The sequence below is a fragment of the Carassius auratus genome, chromosome 3 (assembly GCF_003368295.1).
Source record: "Carassius auratus strain Wakin chromosome 3, ASM336829v1, whole genome shotgun sequence".
Taxonomy (NCBI): domain Eukaryota; kingdom Metazoa; phylum Chordata; class Actinopteri; order Cypriniformes; family Cyprinidae; genus Carassius; species Carassius auratus.
The window spans coordinates 22,951-44,285 of NC_039245.1; the positions used below are offsets into that span (position 1 = coordinate 22,951).

General features: G+C 38.1%; 1 protein-coding gene across 1 annotated transcript in view; it reads right to left on the bottom strand.

Moving 5' to 3' along the window:
- Window positions 1-21,335, bottom strand: part of LOC113042206 (collagen alpha-1(XI) chain-like) — a 43,826-nt gene that overhangs the window by 10,786 nt on the left and 11,705 nt on the right. Inside the window, exons 2-22 of the mRNA XM_026200859.1 lie at window positions 20,336-20,503; window positions 19,997-20,210; window positions 18,784-18,946; window positions 14,822-14,959; window positions 11,174-11,614; window positions 9,858-9,959; window positions 9,624-9,749; window positions 8,906-8,956; window positions 8,715-8,756; window positions 8,079-8,141; window positions 7,103-7,177; window positions 6,735-6,818; window positions 5,631-5,687; window positions 5,471-5,524; window positions 5,329-5,382; window positions 5,044-5,097; window positions 3,862-3,915; window positions 2,361-2,414; window positions 1,938-1,982; window positions 1,235-1,288; window positions 1,055-1,099 (exon numbers count right to left, since the gene is read on the bottom strand). Of these exons, the coding sequence (XP_026056644.1) occupies window positions 1,055-1,099; window positions 1,235-1,288; window positions 1,938-1,982; window positions 2,361-2,414; window positions 3,862-3,915; window positions 5,044-5,097; window positions 5,329-5,382; window positions 5,471-5,524; window positions 5,631-5,687; window positions 6,735-6,818; window positions 7,103-7,177; window positions 8,079-8,141; window positions 8,715-8,756; window positions 8,906-8,956; window positions 9,624-9,749; window positions 9,858-9,959; window positions 11,174-11,614; window positions 14,822-14,959; window positions 18,784-18,946; window positions 19,997-20,210; window positions 20,336-20,503 (2,138 nt within the window). The remainder of the gene's footprint in view (window positions 1-1,054; window positions 1,100-1,234; window positions 1,289-1,937; window positions 1,983-2,360; window positions 2,415-3,861; window positions 3,916-5,043; window positions 5,098-5,328; window positions 5,383-5,470; window positions 5,525-5,630; window positions 5,688-6,734; window positions 6,819-7,102; window positions 7,178-8,078; window positions 8,142-8,714; window positions 8,757-8,905; window positions 8,957-9,623; window positions 9,750-9,857; window positions 9,960-11,173; window positions 11,615-14,821; window positions 14,960-18,783; window positions 18,947-19,996; window positions 20,211-20,335; window positions 20,504-21,335) is intronic.

Here is a 21,335-nt window from a genome sequence, read left to right on the forward strand (position 1 = left end):
GATGATAATCATCATTTTGTAAAGACATTAGTTTAGGACTTTTGCTGCATTCAAGTCCTCCCGGGAAGTTTCTACTTAGTTTGCAAGTCTAATTATGACTGTGTGTGTTCATTTAAAATGTCAAGCTTATTCTCTTTATTTCACTTTTTAATTTGCTGCTATATTACCACAAAATCAAGAGCAAAGGATGTGCATTATTGGTACTTTAACTATGTGTTTTAGCTCTCTCTAGCTGTCACTGAGAACGATGAGAAATATAGCTTTGCTGCGCAGTGTTGTCGCCTCATAAACTGGCTAAATGAGTAGTATTTTCTGTCAAGCTTTATAGCTGATTTTAATCAACAGCACACAAAGTGCATACAAACTAAAATGTACAGTCAACATGCACAATGAAAATTCAATCCATAGGAAAAAAAAAACAACTCACAGTTTGTAAAAGCAACAAATAATGTGTTGAGAATTAAACACTGAGAATGGGAGACTTACCCATATGGGTAATGGCCAACATATCTATATACTTTCATTGTAAGTGCATTTCTGTCAACACATTTCCTTTTAAAAACTGTGGAATGAGTCCAAGTTTTCTGTGGTAAGCCACAGATGTTGTCAATAAAGCTTAAGTTGTTTTTAACCCACGATCATTCCTTTAATTACAACCAATATCAATTAGCTTCTCTTGGGATTCTTTAATTGACACGTCCCCAACTCTGAAAATTGGGGCTCAAAGAAATTGTAGAGTTCACACTGGTAATTAAACCATAGTGGTATAATTCATTTGCTATCGTCTTGTAAATACTATCATTTCAACTTGACTTAACGGCAGCATATGTCAGTTGAAAAGATGCAGGCTTGAGGTAACCTTTCTCTACAGCTCTCAAGGGATCTGTTACCCTGTCTGCCAGTGCAACAGACCCTCTACGAGTTATTTCTCAATGGTTATATCTGACATGTTGTTTCAAATAACCATACTAAACCTTTCAGCGCTCTTTTCTGGAATTTATTAGTCGGCTGAAATTGTGTAATACATGCATGGAGAAATTCATAGTAGACCCACCAAGTTGCCCTTTGCCCCTTGAACACCATTGACGCCTTGAATTCCCTAAAAGCAAAACACAAGGTTTTGGTTCACAGTAATGCAGCAGTTAAACATCCTAATAAAACCACAGCACCTTTATTCATGTTCTGCATGAAAACTAGCCATTATGTAAATTTTAAGAATGGGCAATTGTCTTACTTGCTGCCCAGGTGGACCAGGTGGCCCTCTTGGCCCAACAAGTCCTCTTAGCCCCTGTAAAGAACAACAATCAGAAAATGATCAGAAACTCTCATTAACGGTTATGAAGGTCAAGTGTGTTAATGATCGAATGGTATATAACTACAGATTACAGCTGGTATATGCACAAGGGTGTACATCTGTTTAGGCTGTGCTGATGTGTATGTGAACATGTGTAAACCTCTTATTTCCTCTAGTGTGTGTGTGTGTGTGTGTACGGCTGGCGTGTGTGTTTTGTTTTTGTCAGTCTTGGTCTTTGTACACCGGCCAAGCCACCTGTTCCAGAGCCACATCTGTGATCTCCAGGGAGGTGATTGATATGGAAATATAATCATGCAGGCCAGGATTTCATCTCTTCCCTTCGCCAATCTCCCAGCTCATCTATCTCCATCCCCGCATTTATCTCCACTGCATCTCTCTCTCTCGGCAGGCATCGTGCTGTAATGGTGCTCAAGTCCCTTACTACTCTGGGTGATCCATTTAAACAGCCAGAGTCCCAATGGATCACAGCTCACCTGCCGAGACTTAAATGGTGCTTGAGCCACCATTAATCAGGCTGTGCCAAGTAGGAACACGAGGCTACCCATGGGATGTCAGAGACGTGTATATGTTTATGCGCTCATGTGCATGTGTATCTGTCTGTGGGTTGGGTCGTGTCACTCACAGGTTCTCCCGGTTGCCCTCTCGGTCCAACAGGTCCTGCCGAACCCTGTGATAGGAAATGTCAATCAACATTTCAGGTTAGTTTGCCAATATAATCATCTTCATTTCGGTAGGACAAAAATAAGTGAGATCCGGATTTTTAGTCTTTGGGAAAGGATGTCAGAAGGGTTATGTATGCAAAAATATTCCCATTCTTGAAAGCTGTGATCAATGTGAATCTTAGCTGCATGCATTTTCCAACTTTGCATAATGAGAACATCCCACACAGTGCAAGGCTTGTCTCTTTCATGCGATTTGTGAGTACACACCTGAGGCAATGCAGGGGATCTTTAAATGGATTATTAGTAATCTGATAAAATACTCATTTAGGGAGTTGCACAAAGCTCTGAAAAACAGGATAGAAGTAAAGGCAAATCTGTATTACCTTATGACCGGGCTCTCCAGGTTGACCTTGGGGTCCTGGTTTCCCCCCGTCTCCCTGAGGAATGTTTACATGAGAGTCACATTTGAGATACGGCACACAATATGAATTCTAAATTCGATTTATTAAAAGTGAAGTGGAGCGTTTAGACACATCTAAGAGCCGCTCTTGAATTAGCAGTAAACAGACTGTGTGATTTGCAGTGTTGGGCAAGTTACTTTTAAAAAGTAATTAGTTACAGTTACTAGTTACTTCTTCCAAAAAGTAACTAAATTAGTTACTCAGTTACAAATTTTAAAAATAACTAGTTACTTAAGAAAGTAACTATTGCGTTACTTTCAAGTAAAATTAAATTTTAAATGCTCAAATGTGACCCCACCTCTACCCCTCTTTAAAGGAACTTAAAATACATGTGCATGTTCAATTATTTATGATAAATCTGAATAGTATAATGAAATGGACACTTAATACAATACATTATTAACAGAAACATGAAACATTGTACACACATCTGAAGTGAGACTAGCCTCCAATCAAATTCCATGTATGTAGATATTATGTTTATATAGTGGATCAATGCAAATAACACGATAGATTTTTGGGAACTTTTGATATTTCCTTTTATTGTTTCTTTAATTTCTTGAAGGAAAAAGTAATGTATACTTCTATTTAGAGAAGGCTACTGTTGGATTATTTGGGCTCGTCGCCATACCTGTCTCTCGTTGACTGACTGGCTTGTGTTGTTCCTTGTGTGTCCTGTCCTGTCCGACTATGCGTTATGATGGGTTGTTCGCAATTCATGAGCGTTAGAGATGATGGGTCGTTCGCGAATGAGCGTTAGTGATGATGGATCGACTCGTTCGCGAATGAGCTTTTGATGAGTCGTTCGCGATTCGCGAATGAGCCGACTCTAAGAACCGGCTCTTTTAGTTGAACTTCGGGAGCTGGCTCGCATATCTGAAGAGCCGACTCTATTTTTTCAAATTTAGCCTATAGAAATTAAATAATTATGTAATAAAAATTGAAATATTATAGTCAAAGTCATTTAAAGAGCCGTTTGTGAGCCAAAGAGCCGGCTCTTTTCAGTGAGCTGAGTCAAAAGAGCCGAATTCCCATCACTACTATGCGTGCTTTCGAACACCCGCCCAACTCTACCTCTGATTGGCTTACAATGAAATTTTACTCTACCTCAGCCAATCGTCAGCATTTATGGGCTTGTCTCGTGCTCTGCCCACTAACCAATGAAGAACAGTAAAAAAAAATATTTGCCTCTCGCTCAGAGATCTAGTTGGTCTGATGAAAAAAAAGAACAGCTTCATCATCTGTTATAGTAACGCGCCGCATTTTTTGGCAGTAACGGTAACGGCGTTATTAAGATGAGAAGAGTAATCAATTAGATTACTCGTTACTGGAAAAAGTAATGCCGTTAGTAACGCCGTTATTTATAACGCCGTTATTCCCATCACTGGTGATTTGATTAAGCAATTTGGTGTTCTTTACGCACTCTGTGTCCTTTGTTCCCTGGAAGTCCAGGTAGTCCATCAAAGCCCCTGTCACCCTGAAAAAAAAGTAAGATCGACAAAACAGCCTTTTCAAACACACACTCAACCAGCACACTTCATTAGCATTAGCAAAACAGAACTTGTGTTCTTTCACAATGTCATATGCTATGCTTCGAACACACAAACGCACAGATGTGAGAAGTGATTGTGGGGCAGAGGTGTGTGTTGCATGTGGCAGGGTTTGACAGGCCGCCTCAGAGGAATCTTCCCATCTGCTGCGATTCTCAGCCCGCATCCGGTGCTGGGACTCGAAGAGCTGCGGGAGTACCTCACACTTCCTCATCAAACACGCTGCTGTTGTGCTAAATAGCTCCGAGTGATTTATTTACTGATGGGTCCTGCAGCTGGACAGGACTGAATGCTTGCTATTGTCAGTGCACACAATAAAACACAGCTCTCAATAGCAAACGGTTCCATCAATGGCCAGAACGATTAGGGTCAAATTAAAGTTTCCGGTGTTCTTTTTAGCTCTGGCAGCTGAATCTACAAATTGAGTTCATACACACACAAGCTAATCACAAACAAAAATTAGATATTTGTGGTGGTTGCCAATGCAAAACTCGGGAATGAGTCCTAAAACCCAGAAGTTACTATTTTTTCAATTCTTGTCATGTCACCCTGAAGTCAGTGGGTTTTGAAATGTTTTTTTTTTTTTTTGGTTAAAGGCCTGAAATAAAGTCTGTGGTTTACACAAGCTTGAAATATCTTCATGTTTATTCTACGGAATAAAATAATTTAGTACTACCTCACTCGTGTTTTCTTTTTTATTTTAAGCTTTTAAGAGTCTTGAAAATGGGTGTTGGTAAAAAGTCATCCCTGAAGAACTCTTTTGTGGTTGGTTGCTAGGGCATTGCTGTGCAGTTGTTAAGAAGTATCTTGCTTCTTGCAATTTCAAATGAGATATGTACTGAGGTTTAATATTTAGCATTAGGGTGGTTGTTCAAACCCCTAACCTACGTATAATTAATAGTAGTAGTGACCTTAGCAAGCAGTGCTAATTATCATAGGTTAAAGTCAGATTTGCAAACTTGAATTGTAGAGGAAGCTGATTTATATGGTGGAATACAGCCACAGTCCTTATTATTGTGCATGGCCTGTCCTAATGGGACTATACGGTGAATCACCTTTGCTCCTGTCTCTCCAGGAGCCCCTCGACCTCCATCTGCCCCTGATCGGCCCTGCAAGGTGAAACACAGAGTACCACGTCATCATCATATTCTGTGCACCAGTGTGCACTGCTTTATGCAATATTCATGAAGCCAAAAACACAGCACATCAATAAGAAAACTGTTATCGACCAATTCATATTCATGATGAGGTTAATTAAATGGATCAGACTTGAACTTTGATCATTCCTCCATTGATATTTTTTTTTTTTTTTACACTGCATGTGAGATGTTCAGTCTTACCCTTTTCCCTGGTTTCCCATTAAAACCAGCAGGACCTGGCAACCCACGTGGCCCCTGAAAAGAGAAGAATACGAATCAGACAGACAGATGATTTTAAAAGATACTCAATGTAAAGAGAGAATATAAAAGGAAATATCCTCACAAGAGGCCCAGGCTCTCCACTGTCCCCTTTCAGTCCACTGGGACCTGGAAGACCCTGGAACAAACATACATTTTCAGACAGAAAGTATCCACTGAATCCAATAAACCCCAAAAACAATCTGAATTTGAAGTAGATAGCATGGGCTTTGCCCATTTCTTACCACTGGGCCTGGCCTTCCTGTGAGACCTAATGGACCTGGAGGGCCCTTCAATGATAGCTAGAAGCAAATAGAAATACAAACAAACAGAAAAAGTTTCCTCATCCTTAATCTGCATTTATACTAGTATTTGTACAGAATTCGTAACATTTCTATATTGTCCAAAATTAAAAAATTACCTATTCTCAAAGCTGGCTTTAAGCTGAGCATAGATTATAAACAACTACTTACTGGGATAATACACTGTGACACCATACAATATTACACAACATCTGTAATTGTACAATTTCTGAGCAGATTTTTTGTGTTGGTGCGCTGTAAATTTTTTTTACATAAAACCAAAGAAAAAAAATTTAATGTATAATGAAGTCATGTCACATCAGTTTTATTTGAATAAATCCAGAACACTACAGTTATGTTTTTGTTGTTTTTAGTAAAAAAAAAAAAAAAACAGTGACAGTGACAGTAAAGACAATTAAACTGTCACTACAAAAAATCTATTTCAAATAAATGTTCTTTCTATTCATCAAATGCTGTCACAGTTTTCACAAATAAATATTAAGTAGCACAACTGTTTTCAACTGATAATAAGAAATGTTTCTCGAGCAGCAAATCAGCATGTTAGAATGATTTCTGAAGGATCATGTGACACTGAAGACTGGAGTAATGATGCTGAAAATTCACAGGAATTAATTACATTAATATATAATAGAAAACAATTATTTGACACTATAATAACATGCACTTTTTATTCTATTTTACTGTATATTTGATCACATTATTGCAGCCTTGGTGAACATAAGAGACCTACATAAAACCATTTGAAGTGATATGGCTTATAACCAAAGTCATATAACTAAAATGATATGGCTTGGTCCTTCAATGCATCTTTATATTATTCTTCCACCTATTTTATCTTATGCAGAGCAAAATATCCCAAATCTAATTGTTAAAAAATAACAGACACCTCTCTTCACATACTGTATTAGGGGTGTCAGTGGTTTGTTGAATGCTTGTTTTAGCAAACGCCACTGATTATACAGTCATGATAAATGAGTGAAGGGGACAGATGTAATAGCCAAAGACAGTTTGGTTAGGGTGTCTTACTTTGGTCTGTTGTAAGATGGCTTGAGCCTGCGCCTCTTGAGCAGATATCACAGGTCCCTTCTGAGAGTCTCCTCCATACTGGAACTTATCACAAAAAAGAGATTACTAACTAAATAATTTATGTACAATAAGTAAGGCACTATTAAAGATATATTTTAACACGTTAAGCGCACAAATAAATGGAAATATACCTGATGCCATTAATTCTGATTATATCACAGCTCCACCATGTGGCCAAAATATGCTATTGAGGGCCAGGCCTCATGTTTTGTGATGTAAAATGTTAATTATTTTCCTCTGGCAAACAACTTCTGCTAATGAGATCCAAGTGGTTTAAATGTGTTACTGAAGGAATGACTTCATCTTACGGGTAACATAAGCAAAGTGCCTGGAGGACCCGGTATCCCATCAGCGCCAGGCAGCCCTGGACGTCCCTCGGGACCCTTGTGGGAGGAGAGACAATTAGCTCAATTCATTGAAGGAGCATTTCTGTACATGCATGTGTGCACAATTGTGTCAGCAATACTTACTTGACAAAACAATTGCATAAGCAACAGCGTTCTTCATTTATTCCCTATCGACTGGCTTGTTTCCTGAAAGCAGCTTAATACTTAATGATTTTTTTTTTTTAGATGTTGCCTGTATCAAAGCCTACTGTGCTCATTTGCCTGGTGTAAAACATTTAAGAGCTCAGCCAATCAAAGCTGTCAGTCAACAGTCCTCTCCCGACAACACAGAACTTCAACCTTCAAAAGAAAAGATAAAACCTGCGGCTGGAATATTTTCCTTTGGCTTTCAGCTTCGGAAATGTTATAAGACCTCTATAGATATACAAGGCCAAAAAGAGCTTACATCTCAAGTGACACACTTTCTCAGCCTAGTCGGATGTTTTTACTAAATCTCAACTCTTTTGTGAAGCTGACACCCCAGAGAAGTTGATTCACAACCAGCCAGAGGCGCTAAACTGAACGGAGACAGAAGAATCATCTATCTTCATCCCTACTGTCAGAGGTAAATGATGAATTCAGGCTCTTTACTGCAGTTAGAAGTCTGCGGGCTGTCTTTCCATGCTATGGGATCGTGTGTAAAGAGTGAGTCATGCTACAAGAACAGACAGACTGTCCACCGCAAATTAGGTCAAATTATCAAATGAGTAATGGCTCCCTGATGCCTAAGGTCTCAGTAGAGATTGGTGGTTCCTTAGATTGGCTGTGAGTCATCAGTGAGGTTTTTTCCATCTGCACACGAGTCCAATCACCCCGATCCACCCGGTTGTGTCCTGTGTGTCCTAGACTCCAGGTTCATGCCAAGTCATGTGGCTCAGGTGATTATGAGGACACTCACCATATCACCTGGGTCTCCACTGGGTCCTGTGGGGCCTATGATGCCAGGGATTCCTGGAAGACCCTGGGGAATAAACAGACACACAAATGATTTTTATGAAAAAATAAAAATGTGTGGGAGTACAGTACATCCAAACACTCGCCTATCATTCATCGACCTCAAATATGGCTTATCATCTGAATTATATAAGTAGGAGCAATTTTACATGGCTGCTCAATCTAATATTAACCTAGAAATATGTGCACTTGTCAAGTGTCTGTGCGGAGTGTGAAAGCTGAACAGTAGCGCGCTCACAGCATGACAGATGGAGGCACCGGTTCAGTCACTTCCTCCTAAAATACTCCGTCATTTTGCTCTTACAGATAAGAGTAATACATCTTTCGAATCTGTAAAGCCTCTACGTTTATTTGTGTGCACTCACAACAACAACAAAACATTGTGCTTTTGTAAAGTAATGAAAGCAAACAGGGTGCGCTTTCTGCCGCCTCGGCCTCTGTGAACTTGAGGGCTAAACTCTACGTATACTTGCCTTACAGACATGAAAGATATGTCTATAGAGAGTGAAATATCTACTTTCAAATTAAACAATTCAAAAAAAAAAAGAAAAAAAAGAATTAGTCATGTATTATGACTTACTTGTGGTCCTGGTGGGCCAGGAGGTCCCTGAAAATATGTGCCCTAGTATAAAACACAAGGAGATTAGAATTAGATTCCATTAGCCAACATAAATCCATAAATCCATGTACTGTGTGTGTGTGTGTGTGTGTGTGTGTGTGCAAGTGAGTGAGTTTTTATGTGTGTGTGTAACGTCACACTCCATCACTCACTGGTTCAACAACAGCTTGTTCTCCTTTCTGTCCTTTCTCAAATTGCTTGCCCTGTAAGCAGAGAACAGGTAAAAGATGAGATCTTGGTCACAACTGGTTGAGATTGGAGTTATTACAATAATAGTAGTTTATAAAAATGTCAGTATCATTCTATGATTACTGATACCAATTTTCATACTACAAAAAAACAATGGAACATGAACATTTATTTGAGAAGTGAAATATTTAAAGAAAGAAAAAAAATTAATTAATTAATAAATAAATAAATTAATTAATTTATTAATTTAACTAACTAATGGAAAGTAGACATTTATTTAAAAAGTTAAATATCAATTTAAATATTCTCAAAATTAATTAAAACAATGTTTAGCTTTCAGTATTTGTCAATTAACAAAACATTACCTTTTGAAACAATTTTCAAGTGTTTATTCACGTAAACATTAAATAATAAATAATTAACCTAATGGAATTTGGACATATATTTACAAAGTTAAAGTGACATACAGCCTAATATGTTGACCCATACTCAGAATTTGTGCTCTCTTTTAACCCATCCAAAGTGCACAAACACAGCATAAAAACATAAAAACTACTATTACTGTATTTGTCTTATTTTAGTATCAACCTGGTCCCAAAGTATCCCTAATTGGGATAAAGAGAAAATCCATGTTTTCTTGGGTGTTTTTAGTTAATTTATTATTGAGGTACAAAAGTGTACCTCTCCATCCCATGTGTCCGGCATCTCTCTCTCCGCTGGGTCGAATCTGTCCTCATAAACCTCATATTCCTCATATTCCTGTTCAAAGCTGTTCGAGCCATTTCTTAACTCATCATACTCCAAGATCTATGAATGCGGAAAACATCCCAACATCATACAGTCAGGGTTATCACCTTAAAAATACTTGCAATGTTGTGCTGAAAAACCCTAGAAACAGAATCCAGAGCACCTTACCTCATAGTCAGTGATATTGGGCCCAACTGTCACTGTGGTGACATCGCTGTAAAGGTCATCACTTAACTCCTCAACCTCTGGTGTTTTAATCGGCCTCTCTTCCTGCACATCGACACAGCAGAATTAGATGCAGCACAGCCATGGCAACAACAACCATGGAGATACCGTGCACAGTCAGTCATTTCCACTCTACATTAGTTCGGGATCACTGGGCATGTGAGCTTTAGAGACATTAAGTCCTGAAATATAGTCTACACAAGTACATGATTGCAAATTGTGAAATGTATCTGAATGCAATTCATCAGTACGCGTTGCATTCTCAGCGTTGCCACAAGAAGGTGCTATAAAGTGAGTATTAGCATAAACGTGTCTTGTGTTATGTTCCCCCCACACCACCTCACCTCAAGTTAACTACTGTCATGGCTTGAGTGACAGTAAGATAAAAATCTTGTTTTGAGTTACAGTGCAACTCTGCAACTCTTTCGCCCCTTTGAGTACCGAGATTTTTACCGAGGCATATTAACTATGTACAACATGCCTGTGTACTTGCATAGAATATGTTCCTGGCTTAACCGTGCTTCAGATCTTTAGGTCACTGATGACTTATTATAATGTTAGTGCAATTCACAGACACAGGTTTGGTTACAAAGCTAGCTTGCAGACATAAATACTGCTGAGCTGGTGAGTGTGGGGTAGGTGGTTTTATTAACAACGGGAGATGTCAGCACAAAAGCCATATGTTCTGGTAGCAGCCATAGCAGCATGAAAGGAAGGTTGAGCAAACTTGGCACACTGATATTGGCATCTGAGTTTTACCTCAGCAGAAGCTTGATTCATACAGTAAAGACTACATCTATCCGAGCTGTCGGAGGTGATTGTATCAAAAAGATGCATGGAAATTTGTGTTTATGTCAGTTTTTCATTCTGTCTTGGAGCGCATCTTTCAGTTTCAATCTATAAAGTGTGCCAAGTCAACAAATAAAAGTGTAACTCTATGCCAAAATCTGAATAAAATATGCATCATGTCTCACATTCAACTTGTGACACTCATCAAAGTGTCACTGTTGCAATGCATTTTGAGTCAACATATGTCACTAAAGTTACAAAGTATAACTACAGTGTAGATATTTTATGAGCCTAACATCTGGGAAGAAGAGTTTTGGTGCTGTTATTGGGGAGGTTAGAATAGCAGAGGATGGTTAGTACAGTGGATGACTGGGGGTTAAAATGTGTAAGAAAGAGTCAGTGACTGGTCAGGAGAACGATGGGGAGGGAGGAGGAAGTATGGGCAGCCACACTGGCACTTTAAGTTCTACCTCCACCTCCGTCTTTGGGAACTCAGAATCTGCAGTTGCCAATACAGACTGGTCCTCAAGAACTGTCACAGGCTTTGTCGTGGCTGTGGTGAGACCGTCCTGATAGGTGTCAGGTTCGTGAGTGGGCATGTCAGGTATGGAGTCCATCAGATCGACCACTGTAGATGGAGATTGTTCTGGTAAATTCGGCTGCTCTGTTGGAGCTGGTAAAGTTCTTCGATGAGCTTCGTGAGCCAAATACTCCGGCAGCTTAGAGGACACCTCAATTAAACCGTTTTCAAGAGCTTCAGCTTCCTTTTTCTTCTTACGAGATTCTTTTTTGCCTTTCTTATCTCTCTTTTTCTTGTTCTTTTTTCCTTTGCGGTCTTTTTTTGAGCGCTTTTTTGGTTCCACAGACTCATCTCCCTGCATGATGTCATCAAGGTTATGGATGGGTTTGGCCTTTTATAGATAGGTCAAGGGGTCAGAGGTCAGGGAATAGATGAACAGAATTAAAACTGTTACAAAAATTGAAGACAGTAGGACAACACAACTTGTAAAATCATACTGACATGCATTTGACTTACATAATTGAATCTAAAATGAATCTGATTCCGCTAGACAATGTATTATTCGCTTTGCAAATTAGGTCAAAGTTGAACTGGTTCTCAATTCAGATCTGCACTACATTATCAGCTCACAATTCAAGAGGTCGGAGTTGAGCTGCTTACAGGCTATTATGAGAGGCCCTGACTGAATAGGCTTGATGAGGCCTGTCGGGGGGAGATTATATGAATAATGTGAGAACCAAAGCGAGGTGTTGAGTTGCCAGGTCGGGCAGAATCGGATCAGTGTGAGCTCTGGTAATAGGTCAGTAATGAGAGCAATGCTGATGAATCTCCCCATTAGTCCCTCTTCTCTCAGCTGTTGTGGGAACTGAAGGCCAGCTGGCTCTACCTCTGAACGGCTGCCGATAGATACATCTTTCCTTGAGCCAGACATTTAGAAAACTGGGTGTGGGAGCTGTGAGGAGAAATGAATGTACGATGTGTTCCTCCCAGAAGGCCGTGGAGAAATGCTAACCCACTGACATGATTACTCACTGGGCTGACTCACCTGCACGTGCATGTTCACCACAAACACAAATCATCACAATCAAAAAAACGTTCAAAATGTCCACATTAAAAATATCGCATTATGAAAACAAATATGGGCAAGTCTGTTTACTGGAAAGACAAAGAAGTGTTCTTGTCCCCTAGGCTGTGATTAGAAAATTAATTATGTGGTTAGAAAAATGCAATCTTTGCTATAAAAAAAGGGGGTAAGAATGATTTTGGAAGAAGTCCCTTGTGCTCAGCAAGGCTGCATTTATTTAATCCAAAAATACAGTGAAAACAGTAATAATGTGAAGTTATTACAAATGAAAAACATTTATTTTAAATAAAAATATTTTGTAACATTACAAATGTATTTAATGTTATTTTTTAATCTATTTAATGTATCCCTGCTGAATAAAAGTATTTTATTATTATTATTATTATTATTATTATTATTATTTTTAATCTTATTATTATTATTTTAAATCCCAAATTTTTTATCAGAAGTGTTTATATAATATTACATATAGTATACTGTATTATTTAATCAGAATAAATCCATCAGATATGCATTCATTTGTTTAAGTCCATAAATGAGATTTTTAATGTTAGCAGTGAGCCAAAGATAGGGGTCGTTGTCAGTGTTGGGTATAGTTACTTTGGAAAGTAGTTAGTTAGGTTACAACGTTACCATCAATTAAAAGTAATCAGTTATGATACAGCGTTACCTATTCATAAAAGTAACGCGTTAGAGTACTCATGCGTTACTAAAAATTAAAAGCCGTTTGCAGCGGCTCACACATGACAGACACAGCCCCCGGCCCCTTTAAATGCACCTAGAAGTCGTGACTCCCGACAATGAATAACGTCAGTCATCCGACTAAATTAACACTGCAGGATAACAATAACAGGAAAGACAGTCAGCAATCGGCTATTCCACATGGCGTTTTATTTATTTATTATCACAGAACATATTATTAATCAAAATTCGCACCTAACGTTACCCAGCCCGGTTAGCCTAGGCTACTGTATATTATGAGCACCCCAAGATAACTCCTGATTTTTCTTTAACTTTAAATAATGCAGTTATCAAAGTACAAGTATGCTTACTTGTAAACACAACCTTAAACAGGCTTGCAGATTTAAATCCATTTAGAAATGATGAACAACCAGCCAGCCAACGATCTAACAGAAATTAACAGCTGCCTTTCAAACAAAAATGATAACAAACCGAATTAAATCCTTCACTGCCACACAGGCAAATGACAAATCGCTTAATAGCCGAACTAATTATTATTAAAGTGTCACTCACAGTCACAAGCCTAAATTCGCTTTAACACAGTCCTCTTACATTTACTCTTCAAAGTAGTGATTAAAACGTAGCGTTAAATTTGAGGTAGAATTTTTGGCGGTCGACAGAAGCTTTTCACCAAAGCAGAGTGTGCATTTTACCGTTATGTTCTTTTCTTTTTCGTTGACAAATTGAAAATAATGTGCGTACTTCCATAAACCAAACGCTGTCCTCTCTGCCATCTTGCCGGGAGTTCGAGAAAAAAAAAAAAAAAACCCACACACACACACAGGGTCAGGCGCAGGGCACAGACGCATCACAGCCATTGACTTTACGATCACAGAGCTTCGGCTCCGCTGATACTGTACATCCGCAGGTGACACAGTAGACCTAGGCCTACTATCTGACAAAAAGCAGGCTGCAGCCGGGATTTTCCTTTCCTTAAAATAACGGATTACTTTTTTTAAAAAAAATAACGAAGTTACTGATTACTTACGCACGAAACTAACGCGTTAAGTTACAAATTTCAGGAAAAAAGTAATTAGAGTACTCTAACGCGTTACTTTGTAACGCGTTACCCACAACACTGGTCGTTGTTGTTGTTGTTATCATTATTAGTCTTTAAATATGTATATTTGCATATTTTATTGTTGCAGTCCAATGATTTGTTGTTTTTTTTAATCAGAAAGCAGAACATAAAATAAAAATAAAATAATTGTAATAATTACGCATATCTACAGTTGTATGTTTAAACCAAAAACAATATTGTTTATACAAAAAATATAAATTGGTTGACTCCTAGAGCTGTTGGTATATTAGTGCTTCTGCACTAAGCGACAAGCAATTTTATTTATATGCATGCCTGCACTGTTTATTAGCTGGCTCAGATGAGTGCTCTGGGAGCTGAGCCCAGAAGCCAGAACAGTAAAAAGTGCAAACAGATAAATGCAACCACTCAAAGAAAGTTTTGACAGGGCTCTTCCAAAAAGAGGAAGACATTTTTGGCCAAGCTGAAACAAATTATATCTTCATAAGGTTCTGCAATTTTCTGGAAAACTGTGAGGCTGGTTGCTCAAAGTTCATTGGGAAAACAAGTGTTTCTTTCTCTGTTTCCACATGATACTCCAATGCTACAGTGTGAGAAGTCTAGAGAATAACACAAGACAAACTGAATGGACCAATAAATATGGGCAGAAAAACAGGATGTCATATGGGTGTAAAATAAATCAGATGGAAGTAAGACAATGGGATTTTTTGGACTACATGGGAAGCCAAACTCACAGAGAAATCAGTAACCTCTTCAGGAGCCAGACTCTGGGTACTGTAGGGCAACGGGCTGTCACAATCGGGAATGTAATCTTGGCAGTAGTCAGCCGCAGCCTGAGGATCATCCACGAGCAAGAGCTGCTGGATCTCACCCTGTAACACAAACACATAACACTTGCATTGATTCGGTGATATTCACTGCACTGGTGTAATTCTCATGATCAAAGAGAAATAACACCCCATTTAACACTGCATAACTGGAGAACATGCTGATGTAAAGCAGAAAAGTGAATTAAGTTGAAAAACCACTTGTGTAACACTGATGAAATCGGGGTAAAACTTATTGAATTTTACTTGCATAGGCATTTTGGAAGCACACTGCAAATAAAAGTTTATGCTACCGGAAAAGCAATCTTCACTTCAAAAATATATTTAACACACTTTGGACTTCACAAATACATAAATTCGCTCTGTTTTCTATATTGCTATTATAAGGCTGCAGCCAAAAGACTATGTATTTGACTGCAGTCCCCGTCACAAAATTCTGGCACCAGCATCAGCACACTAAGAAATTAAAGCAGCAGTGTAATGGGCATCAATGTAGTGATAATCCAGAGGAAGCTTGTGTCAAAAATAGCCACACATCTCTGACTCTGCTGCCCTCAAGACTGAAATCAGGCCGTATCCAAGGGGTTGGTGCTATGAGAACAATAGACACTGAAGGGGACATGTCTCCTCTCAATAATGAGATATTTCTATAATTTATAGATATATTCTAATTTTTGTTAGAATGATAAAATGTTTCATAATGCAATTTTAAAATGAATGAGATGGCCAGTCTAATCAAAGAAGGTGGGGTTAACTGTTCAAAGCAGCCAAGCATGAATTACAACACAATGCTTGAAGAAGCTAAGAAGTAGATAAAAATATAATATTTGACTGTTTTTAATGTGATTGATGTAATTCATAATTGAATGTGACCAAACAAGAAAAATAAATAGAGCCATTTTTAACATATTAAGCATTTGATTAAGAATGATTATGCACATATTTTAAAATACACATATTTTTTGCAAATAGCTCAAATTGAATATTAAAATAAAAGAAAAATAGAACAGAATAATATCTTATACTTCTTATTTGAAATAAAGATGTAATAACATTGGAGAGAATGCCCTCTACTGAATGCAGTCATAGTTCCACACATTTATTAAGAATTTTGAACAGCCTAATTTCCATACATTAGCACAGAGCGTATGTATATATTCACAATAAAGAGATCTTTCATCATAAGGCCAATGGAGAATCTTTGAGTCATCACTGGGGTCCTGCCAGTGCATCAGTGGGAGGAAGAGCAAGAGGCCAAAAGCTGGCAACACCCAAGATAGCACACAAACTCCGATTACAGCCAAAACTCAGCATTTCTCACATTAATCTGACATATGTTGGATCTTAAAAGCAAAATAAATCCATATACCTAGCCAACTAATTACACTACACTGATCCCACAAGTGTTCTCTTCTATCTGTCTGTCGGCTGAAATAAGAGCCTCATGCTTGACAACTCAAGGACTAAACAAGCCAGTTAACACAGTTTTAAAACCACCATTTAGGATCAGTGGACCAGACAGGAACTGGATATTATGGCTCTTATCTGCATCTTCGAAGCAGAAACAGAAACAACTGACAAAAAAAAAAACAATAATCCTAGAAATAACTTAAGATGTGGATAATCTGCTGTTTGTTTTTGTGTGTGTGTTCTAGTTGAGTTCTCTAGTTCAGAGAGACTTCATCGGCTCTTTAGTGATTCGTAAGAATCTGGAAGCAATAGATGCATTGACCCATGGTCCCCAGGCTCCCTAACAGCTCTCCCACGCTGAGAGATTTGGACCGGAATATAAGCCCTCTGGATTCCCCCTCAGACCAGGGCCTGGGAACTGGCCTCAGATTGGGTCGAACTCACACATCCCCCAGTACAAGCCTCACCCAGATCACAGCGACCCCACACCACAGATGCAGCTCTATTGGAAGGATTAGAATGAATGGGGAGTGGACCCCGAGAGAAAGAAAAATGAGGGGAATTAGTCATCATTCATTGTCATGGTTGCTCTGAAAAGCACCACGAAGAAGGACAAGATTTTTTTCATTTTCTTTTTTAAAAGAACAAGAGGTGGTACAGAGTCTTAATCATTGCTCAAACAGAGATATTTTGCTGCAAAAGTAACTGAAACTAAAGGCCTTGATGCCAAGACAGTCAATGACTTGACACATTTATTTATGGAAACTGTCTTCAGGCCACCTTTCAAGTCATCATCATGTCATGTCTGGTTAGCCTGTGGAACTTTTTAGTAATTGAAGTTAATATTTAATGAAGGAACTGAATCATCTGCTTTAGATGATATTTTTTACAAACTAACTACCAAATCACACACACAATATTGTGGGATATTACAAACAGTGAATGAAGCATCTATGCTGCAATTAAAAATCGCCCAGATGGAGACATCTTAGTAGAGAAGATATCACTCAAATGTTGGGCTGGGACGTGCCATGATACCTCTTTGTCTGAAAAGCAACTTTTTCAAGTTTTAGACAAAACCATAGTGAAGGAAGCTCTTCTTGCCCTTACCAGGATTTTTTAACAATGGCACATTGATTTGGGCAGGATTTTGGGAGGCATGGACTGCTCAGAAGCAGACAGAGGACCCTTATATGTCCATTAGACTGACAATAGCATTCCCAGAATGCTAGAATTCCAGCACACATAAGCATGAAGATATAACCAAGAGCAGTGATGTGACTTCCACTCTAATCTACATCTAGCTTGAACCATCAAGCACAAGAAATAAGAGATTAGTCATGGAGTCATATAGGCAAATATGAACCCAAACACACAGCACATTGGAACCAAATACCCAACATTTATCACAGAAGCACTATAAAAATATAACAATAAAAATTGTATAAAAGCAGTTCCTATGACTTCTTATGACTAATGCATTTTAATGCATTAAATTAAATATCTAAAGTAGCCCCAAAAATCGACAAAGTACAAAGCGACTCATCTAAAAAAAAAAAAAATGTAAATGTGTGCTCATTCAGACAGCACTAATTCACAGGTGAGCAGGGTGGTACTTCCAGGTGTTCTCTAGAAGTGGAAACAAGCCTGAACAGCACCTGTTTATTCCTCTCTGTGGAGACGAGACCTCAACTTCAGCAGCCCAGACAACTGCCTCTGATCCACTCTATTTTTAAACTGTTCAATTAAACATAAAACAAATAGACCACCACTGTTTATTCCATTAAAGCAAAGCAGAGGCATTAATATATGAATTTTATATGAATGCAAATTATGCTGATCTGAGACTCCCTGTCACCTCTCGAGAAATATCTAGTTTGCTCTTTGTTTGAGAGTTAAGGGGGATTATGATGAGCATATACTGCAGCATTTATAAAGAAGTGAATTATGAAACTGCAGCAAAGAGAGTGTGTTATTGTCAAGCACAAGAAAGCTCATTAGGCTAACAAAGTCTATCCGGATCATGTCTGGGTCATATTTCACCCAAGCGCCAACCTCTCGCTCTCTTTCATGAAGCCCACACGGAAGTGACTTAAACTGTAGTTCGTCAACTGTTCGCTAGAGGCTGGCTACAAAAGGAAGTCAAAAAATTATTTTGGTCTATTTAGTTAACTTTGCCCTTCATGACAACTGTGAGGGGGGGTGATCAAAGGCTTTAAATTATATTTAGCCTTTAAGTTCTGCATAATTAAGGGTGTAGCCACTTGTTAAGCTAGGTGGGCGTGGTTTCATCGATCATGTTTTTATACAGTCTATGATTTCACCCCACAAATAAATACATATTACATACATCATTAAATAATGTCTTCACATGTCTTGCTTTAATAAAACCTTAACCTGCCTTAATTGATATATTTGGGTAAAACATGCTCTTGTATGAGATGTCTGATATTTCGTACCTCAAATACTTCCTCATCTAGCAACCGCGTCCCAAAAACAACGACTCCATCCGTGCTGACCACAGGGCTGTCTCCACGCATCAATTCCAGCGTCTGCACCTCCTTACAGTCCAGGTACAGTGTAACAGACTTGCCCTCCACGCTGTAGGCTATCCGATGCCATCTGAGAAGAGATGACAGCAGGGTTAATCAGTGTCAACAACAGCAGAGCTTTATCACAGTACTAACCCAGGGCTAAAAGTGATATTTACTGCTGTTCCAGGAGCATGGCTATTAGAGGTGGATTGTGGGTCGGTTACATGTGAAAGAGCGTTCTATAAATGGACACTGTGATGCTGTGGTACCATAGCCAGATCAGGAGTCTAGTTGAAAAAACAAATTTTATTCTGCAAGAGGCACACTTTAAAATAGCCCTCATCCTCCAACGATTATACATGTTGGAATACGTCTACTCATAATAATGTATTTATGAATGCAAGGCACGGTTCACAGTGCATAAGAGTGGCAATACTAAGTATTTCCAACACTATTTGACAAAAAAGTTCTCACTTGTCTCTGCTTGCACCTAGTATTAACATCCATTTCAGATGATCTGATTAAAGATCAATACAAGTCTAAACACAGTCCATAATATCTTGTGATCAGATCATTCAAACCATATGCAAACAAAGAATGACCATTTACATGCAACCATATTCACATTACTATCTGGTACAATCTACAAATTTATCGCAGCAGATCACATTAAATCTGACCACACATAATGAATATGAATACCCGTTGTTTAATGTGATATTGGTACTCACGCGATCTCCATTTAATTTATGCATTAGGTAGCTAAAAGGTTTTTTTACTTTGCGAGTGGAAGCTGATTAATTCTGATTCCTGTTGAATTTATTAACACATGTTCCTAATCTAACTTATTCATCAAAATGTAAATGTATAACATGCTCTTCCTATTCCATTGACGTCATTGGCTATTGGATTATTTTCACCAGAAACCAATATACGTATTATTAGCTATATTAGCAATTCAGGCATTTATTTAGCAATGTCACATTTAGTCATCAAGTTCAACATGTATCCTGTTTCGCTATGAAATACATCAGATTATAGAAGTAAAATAGGCTGTGAATAGCAAATCTCATCGGTTACAAGTAAAGAAAACTCTAGGTCACTTCAGGGCTACTAGGAATGCATAAAAAACACTCACTTCCCATCAGCCAGATTGATTTTCTTAAAAATGGGGTAGAGATCTGGAGCTGGCTGGCCTTGGTGGTCTTCATAGAGGAATACAGGCGATCGGCCCATCTCCAGCCCCAGCTGTTGGACTCCCTGCTCATCATACAAAGACACCAGGAAGAACTGAGAGTTTTTCTTAGCCTTAACCGTGGTCATCAGAGAGAAGTTCTCAGGGAAAGCAGAATCTATGAAGAAAACAGCAAAGCATCGTTCACATATAACACAATGTGTGTAGAATTTGCGCTTAAAAAAAACCCCAGGGCCTCAAATGCTTGCAGGGTTGTGAAAGTACGTTTCAAAGAGTCCATACCTGGAAAGAATTGTTTAGTTGGGGCACTGAGTTGAATCTTTTTGTCTATCCTGTAAGCCACGTCTGTTTCTGATGTGTCCTTTCTTTCGGTGCACAGACCGGTCTCTACTGACACTCCCTCCATGTCTTCAGACAGCTCCAGAACCCGTAATACATCGATCAGATTAGCTGTACACAAAAGAGAGAGAGAGAAAAAAAATGAGTTACATTTTTTAGGCTGCTATAAACAGAATTCTTTAGTGAAAAAGTACACTTTAGTTTACTTTGAAAAGGATGACTTATTATTTTAGTTGTCGGTGGTTGAAAGAGGTGGGGTATTAATAGTGCAGAATGTTAAGTTCATAAAATCTGAGTTGGCATCTTAATGTCCCATGCTGAAAAATCCAACAAAAGAAGTTTGAAATAATTATTACAGAAATAACAAAATACTTTAGTTAAAAAATACTTTAAAAGAATGTACTTAAGTATGAACTGAATGAAATGTTTTCAAGCACTTGACTGCATGTTAACTGTAAATGAATGAAAATGTATTATGGATAAACTTATTAAAAAAAAATATATTGTAAAATATATTAAATGCAATCAGCTTTTTTAACCATTTAAGTAAGACTTAAGTACATCTTTTACATGTAATTTCATAATTACCTGTTGTCACTGAATAATGGATAAAATGTACAGCAGAATGTACTGACAAGCAAAAAAATACTTTAATGTTATAATTACTGAAATCTATACAATATATACAGTATGTATTTATATACCGGTATGTATGTAATCACACATTTGTAATGATAATTTAGTACATTTAAAATATATTTGCTTTAGATGTGTGTCAATATGTTAGTCAATATATCAAAATATAAGTGTTGACTTAAAAGCATGACAAAAGATTCAAACACAATTACTTAATATAAACAACACTTATTTTAAATGAATTTGACAATTTTGCAAAGTGCAATTAAGTCTTACATAGTCATGAAAGTATATTCTCCTTAAGTAG